Genomic DNA, 7,363 nt, shown 5'->3' on the forward strand with positions numbered 1-7,363 from the left:
CTTGTTTTGAACATTTTTTATCGGATGCTGTTTCTATAAACACATTTCTAATTTGTTAATTAATTTTATTCTTGATTGATCGTTTTTAAAACAGGTTTTTTCCAAACAAATTTACTTTATTATTGATTGGGTTCTTTCTTCTTTTCATTAAATTATTGCCGGAATTTTTAGTTTGTTAAGAAAGGTTATTTATATATATAATTTTATTATTAAATCTTTTATGTTGTTAATTAGACTCAAATATTAGTCAGATTTAGTGCTACAATTGAGTTCTCAAGTAATTATTTCATTATTATGGAAAATTTTGTAAAAATAAAGGATGTATAATTTTATTGTCCGATTGCCATTTATCGTCCCATTGCATGGAAGGGCCTTTTCGCATAGGTAAGGATTTCAGTAGGCTAGTTGACAGATCTAAAACATTAATAACTTGTAATTAAATTTCAATCTAAATACCATATAACTACAACCTGATTTTGTTTGTCCACAGTTCTGGGAGATCATATCTGAGGAGCACGGCATTGACCCTACTGGCGTGTACCGCGGCACCAGCGACTTGCAACTCGAACGGATCTCCGTCTACTATAATGAGGCCTCTGGTATGTATACAAGTTGTATTGGTATAGGGATCAGCCTAGACTTCTAAGATTATATAGAGCGGACATTAAGAAGATTGTCATACAAAAATTTTGCGCTCATGCTCATGTAGAATACTTCATATTTTTCCATATTGATTTGCACTTTTTTAATACGCATATTAGCATATTTTCTATAAACATGTCATCTTTGTATTAATATCTAATAATATTATACATCGTTTAAGATTATTCCGTAATAATTTTAATCAAATAAAAAGATTCCCTATCTTAGAGTTGAACACATACGTCGTTTACCAATATTACAATACCAGAATGAGCCATTACATATGCGAATTGCGAAGATTAGTAATAAGTAGTGATTAAAAAATGAAAGTACTGCTCGCGTGTCAGTGTGAATAAAGATTATTATCTAGAAATCTAGATAATTAGCCGTCTACTTTAATGCGTTTGATGTGACTGAATCCTAAGAGTAGCAATGCTTCTAGAACTTTCTTTTGTCCGAAGATTTTTGAATTTGGAATGTATAGGTATTTATTAAAACTAAAATTTATTTTTCTGCATGTAGCTTGTCCTCATTCGGAATTCAAATATTCGACGTTTGCTAGCAAGATATTATCCGCGGAACAATGTCTTAATATGGCTTTAAAGTGTCCCTCTACAATTATCGAGCTAAACTGAAATTAGAGACATACCAACTCTCTTCCGTAATCCTAAATCTAATGCTAGCGTTGATTAACTTAATTGCAACTGGTATGTACCACAATGGACTTAAATTGGCCTTAAATGGTCGTTGACCGCGCTCATTGTATATTTCGTTTAGTTCTGTGAACAAGGTCCCATTTTATTACAGCTTAAGTTTAAAAAAGTTTTTGTTTCTTTGAGAAAAATAGTGACAAAAATATTAACATCGAGTCATTGATCGTGTCTAAATTGTCATCCAGATCTGTCAAAACTTATTTTTAAATTTTTTCCTTTCGTCGTTGATATTCGACCAGTATTCAAAAAGTGTATAAAGAATATTTTTTAAATATGACATTCTAAATTCAAAAATCATGGAGCTCAGTTCCATTTCTTCAGAATCTATCCATTTTACTTTTCAGTTGTATATAATCATAAATTTCTTTTTTTAAGTTATAAGTGTAAAGAACTCGGTTTAGTCATCGTAAAGGTCTATCTAGCGGTCTGCGGTAGCGCGATCACCACCGCCGCGGTCCGTCGCTTCGGCTAACTGCCGCCGATACTGTTATGTACCCATTTGCATTCTGTATACCGTACACGCCTTTGTTACTGCTTTAAGACTAATAACTCTTCTTTTGTTGGTTACTAAAATGACATGAATTTATTTATCATTATTTCGATCAATCCAAAGTCTAAATAAAATACTCCCCTGTTATTTTTTTGCTTTAGTCTTCTTTCGTTTGTTTTCTCGGCAAAAGTGCAGTAAATATCAAGTATTCTTTATTTTTTCCAGACTTGTTTTTGTTCTTTAAAATAGCATCCCTTATTAAGTAGGTACTATATGCTATCGATATTCTGCAGATGTTTCTTCTGGAACTAATCCGACGTGTATGCAAATGTAAGATGTCTTCGGTTTAAAACTTTGCATAAACCTACCACTACCACATAATACTTTAACAGACAGCCACATTATTATTTATTCAAGAAAAACTCCTTTATACACAATCTCAGAAACTAAAAAGGTTTTTTTTTAAAGTTTTTCAAGTTTCAATTAATATTATAAACCTTTTTATCCTCTATTGTTTTTGTTACAAACGATATGATATTAAATGCAACAGAACCGTCCACGCGGCTGGTAGACCTGTGTCATTGACCGTTACCGCGCCGCTCCTTTATTACTTGCTTTTGGTAATTGCAGATAATATAAACATGAGATTGTAAGCTTCGAGGGCATTATGCTACCCTGGTACCGATTCCTGTAGAATATTTTTATAGTACCTATTTAGATGATTATGTTTAGACTCAGTCTGATTACATAATTGCAAATGTGCGATTGTCTCGTCATTGCATTTTACCATACAAAGAGAATGCAGCCTATAATTTTATTACCCCTTTCCGTTCTGAACTGTGGCTCTGTGTATAGTAATTACGGATCCCCTGTCCCTCAGGACTTGAGTCACCGTGCTTCCGTCACGACAATATTGAATGATATGACTCACATCGCTTTGATTAAAAATTCAAGGTTTTATGTTTGAAATAACACCTTTTTATACATTGTTAGAATAAACCTTTCTCATCAAAATCCCAATACTGACATTGTTTCACAATTTAACTATCATATACAACAATAAATGGAGTTGCGAATATCAACCAGCTGCTGTACTTCCGTATGTTTTTTTCGAATGAATAAAAAATCTAAAAGAACACAATGTTAATTAGAGTTTTTGTTGTTGCAGTTGCGACGGCGGAGAGCGGCGGCAAGTACGTCCCCCGCGCCATCCTGCTCGACCTCGAGCCCGGCACCATGGACGCCGTGCGCTCCGGCGCCTACGGGCAGCTCTTCCGTCCGGACAACTTCGTCTTCGGCCAGTCCGGCGCCGGCAACAACTGGGCTAAGGGACACTACACGGAGGGCGCCGAGCTCGTCGACGCAGTCCTCGATGTAGTGCGCAAGGAGTGCGAGAACTGCGACTGCCTCCAGGGCTTCCAGCTCACACACTCGCTCGGCGGCGGCACCGGCTCCGGAATGGGCACCCTCCTTATCTCCAAAATCAGGGAAGAATACCCCGACAGAATCATGAACACATACTCAGTCGTCCCCTCGCCCAAAGTATCAGACACCGTCGTCGAGCCCTACAATGCCGTCCTCTCCATTCATCAGCTAGTCGAAAACACAGATGAGACGTACTGCATAGACAACGAGGCCCTCTACGACATTTGCTACAGAACCCTCAAAGTTCCTAACCCAACATACGGCGATCTGAACCATCTCGTCTCGCTCACCATGTCTGGCGTGACCACCTGCCTCAGGTTCCCCGGTCAGCTGAATGCGGATCTCCGCAAGCTGGCGGTGAACATGGTGCCCTTCCCGCGTCTGCACTTCTTCATGCCGGGCTTCGCCCCGCTCACGTCGCGCGGCAGCCAGCAGTACCGTGCCCTCACCGTGCCCGAACTCACTCAGCAGATGTTCGACGCTAAGAACATGATGGCGGCGTGCGACCCGCGTCACGGCCGCTACCTCACCGTCGCCGCCATCTTCCGCGGTCGCATGTCCATGAAGGAGGTCGACGAGCAGATGCTCTCTATTCAAAATAAGAACAGCAGTTTCTTCGTCGAATGGATTCCTAACAACGTGAAGACTGCCGTGTGCGACATCCCGCCCAAGGGTTTGAAGATGTCTTCTACCTTTATCGGCAACACGACCGCCATCCAGGAGCTGTTCAAGAGAATATCGGAGCAGTTCTCTGCTATGTTCAGGCGTAAAGCTTTCTTGCATTGGTACACGGGTGAGGGTATGGACGAGATGGAGTTCAACGAGGCGGAGAGCAACGTCAACGACTTGGTGTCTGAGTACCAGCAGTACCAGGAGGCCACCGCCGAAGACGACACGGAGTTTGACCAGGAAGACATGGAGGAGCTCGCGCAGGACGAGCACCACGATTAGACTGTTCGTCTCCCTTACTGCGACTCTCGTGGTACAAGCAACGTAATTAAGGCGCCTACCGTAGTAAGGGTCCAATCCTTTCCTCGCTAGAGATGCTGTCTCAATAAATATTTATATTTCTCAACGAAATTAGAGGCTAAGTCGCGTGCATTTTATTTTGTCAGCATACCAAAGCGTCCGTAATTGGAGCAACGAAATTTGAACCACGAACTCACGCGATGTCGCACTGTGATCCGTCAATACAGTTTGACGCGTATCGTAAAGTGCAAATACCTAATTGATAACAAAAATATTTTATAATATTAAATAGTATTATATTCGAAGTCTGTTTTATGAATTTTAGAAATTTAAGAAGTCAAAACTTAATAAGGAACGTACCAATCAGTGCATTTCTTAGCTTAAGTTATTATTGTCTTGTATGCTTTTATAATTTATAATTAAATGTTTTAAAAAGAAACTTGTGTTTATTTTACGCAGGAATTAAACCATTCTGACACGTGTATATGGTTTAATATTTTATGCTTATCGCCGCCTGAATTCCTCAGTTCTTGAAATAACTACGGCTTAACACGACACATGTCTTCATAAATTACTATACCAAGGCCACTCGTACCTTTTTATTTCCATATTATGAATATGGTATGTATAAGCATCAAAATTACGAAAAATAAAGTGGATTTTTACGAATGGCATAAATATTTGCTAGTCCACTATGGACTCCGTTATTTATGAAAATCAAAAGTTAAGGTTCTAAAAAACTCCCATTCAACCATCACCGATATTTCTTAGTTAATTGCAAATGTTATCAACCTTGCTAGCCACAATTCTGGTGTTAGCTATTTCAAAATCATTAAAGCTACTTACATATAATATTATACTGAACGTTTAGAAATACATTTTAAGAGCTAAATAAAGCTTGAATTTGTCCCTTTATCCACTGATTATAACTCTTTTATAATAAAAAAGATAAAATAAACGTTGATAAATAATTAGGCTTGTTCTTCACGCTGACCAAGCGCGGATAGACAGACTTAATATACGGATCGGTTTCTCATGTTTCCCTTCGTCGTTAAAGTAAGATATAATTGACGAAACACACGTAACTTCGAAAAGTCAGGTGTCTTGGGCTTTTAATTGGCGTAGTTAGTTTTTCTTCAAGGGGATAGTGAGTAAACGAAATAAGCCCGGTAATTAAAAGGAAGGTCTGCACCACACGAGGCCTTTTTAAGCCCAAGGCTTGTTCTAGGTTGACACGATCCACTCTTACTTCTTAGTTATGTTCACGGGAATTTAAATCTTCTTGAAACTCCGTTCCATTCTCAACTAGACTATCGCGACTTAAAATATCGACTAACTACTCTACCGTAGTGTTTTAATTATTCTAGGTATAATTAACTTGTTCTGGGCTCCTCGTACCCCAATCTACGTAAGTGCAGCCCTGTAAGACGAATAGGTTTCTCGGTTTTCCGGGGAAGGAAACATCGTAAAACACCGGAATGGAGTAAACATCGTTTCAAACGAGGTCAGGTAATAAGCAGGGGTGAAGCATGTGTGTTCAGTTTGAACCGTTATATTATGGACTAGCTTTTGCTCGCGGCTTTGCCCGCGTGAAGGAGTTTTCCGGAATATTTTTTTTCCGACTTACTTGATATCTTTATATTACGGCCAAATCACACAATATCATTATAAATTATAGCCTATATGTTATTCTGATGTATAACCAATATTACTATAGTTTCATCTAAATCCGTTCAGTAGTTTTTTCGTGAAAGAGGAACAAACATACATACATCCTACCAAGTTTTCGCATTTATATTAGTAGGGTTAGATATTATAAGGGCTTTGACTACTTAGGTATTTTTAACCGATTTAAAAAAGATTCTCAAGCCGACTATTTTTTATACCTCAGAACTTTTGACTGGGTGAACCGATTTTCATGATTCTTTTTTTTCTTGTATGCAAATTGAATTACCTGCCAATAAACATCCCATTACAATTAGTTTTGGCACTAATCATAAAGATTTGTTTTAGTGATATTTTAGAAGGCAATAATAGCCAAATTACTTCCTATAGGTAGTCTCTACTCCATCCGTTTAAATCGCAATGCCCTGCGTGGAACTACAATATAGACATCAGACGTTTTCCCCAAAGGGGCAGGCAGAAGCAGATCAGTGTTACCCACTTCTTGCCATTATATTCCTTCCCATGATATAGGACGAGTCTATCGCTATATCCATCCCAAATTCCAGAACCTGGGCTGATACTCAACAGAAAAACCCAAAATCACTTTGATCGACTCGGGATTCTAACCCACGACCTCAGAGCGGTGTCTTATACAAACACACCGGACTTTCGAGTGTGCTCTTTAGGCGCTCGCAACCCTTGAAAATTAAGTGACCATGCTGAGAACAACCCACTAACATTACGAACCTCGGCTCAGGACGGCCACATGGAGAGCATGAGACATCAACAACGATGAGCGTACTAGACAATCTATCCATTATCGTATTCCTCACGAGGACCAGAACTATTGGAAGGGCCGAAGGGACGGGGAATGCGGCGAGGTCCTCGGCTACGCGGATGGAACTGCGGTCTTATTTTCAGGAACTCGTTTTTATGACGAAGGGGTAAGGTTTAAAAAAAAATAAAACCATAAAAATAATACACAAATAACTTTAATATCCTCTTTATGTCCGACTACGTGTACTTACTCTACATTATGTACACAATTTGAACACAATTTTTAACTATATACAAAACTTGGAAATACTTCAAGTGTTGTATCGCACGGCAAACATTTTAATCAATACTTTAATTACTTGACATAAGATTGATTTATATATTTTAAATTTATTTTACGTTTGGAGATTGTCTGATTTAAATAAATAAATTATATTTCTTTTTCAATCAGCTATTGATTTAATTTATTATAATGAAACAACACTTGAATTACAAAGAAATACTGTAAAAATGGCAAGTGCAGTCAGAGAAATAAACCTCTTACAGTTCCTGAGAGCTTGGTACGTTTAAACCTTTTTAGGCAGCGGCATGGCTTACCACCAAATGGGCAGTGACCCACCACTAATAAAAAAAACACTATAAACACATTAGCAAACCTCTTCACATTTCTGTAAACCTAGTA

General features: G+C 38.3%; 1 protein-coding gene across 1 annotated transcript; it reads left to right on the forward strand.

Annotated features, from left to right (window-relative positions):
• Positions 1–459: 459 nt before the first annotated feature.
• Positions 460–4,678, forward strand: LOC119193500 (tubulin beta chain-like). Its single transcript, XM_037447113.1, has 2 exons — positions 460–599; positions 3,014–4,678. The coding sequence occupies exon 2, from the start codon at positions 3,082–3,084 to the stop codon at positions 4,219–4,221; it is 1,140 nt and encodes a 379-aa protein (XP_037303010.1). The 5' UTR covers positions 460–599; positions 3,014–3,081; the 3' UTR covers positions 4,222–4,678.
• Positions 4,679–7,363: the final 2,685 nt, after the last annotated feature.

The sequence above is a fragment of the Manduca sexta genome, unplaced genomic scaffold (assembly GCF_014839805.1).
Source record: "Manduca sexta isolate Smith_Timp_Sample1 unplaced genomic scaffold, JHU_Msex_v1.0 HiC_scaffold_60, whole genome shotgun sequence".
Taxonomy (NCBI): Eukaryota; Metazoa; Arthropoda; class Insecta; order Lepidoptera; family Sphingidae; genus Manduca; species Manduca sexta.

Excerpts from the sequence above, each read along its gene's own strand:
- LOC119193500 (XM_037447113.1), top strand. The coding sequence starts at position 3,082 with ATGGACGCCGTGCGCTCCGGCGCCTACGGGCAGCTCTTCCGTCCGGAC.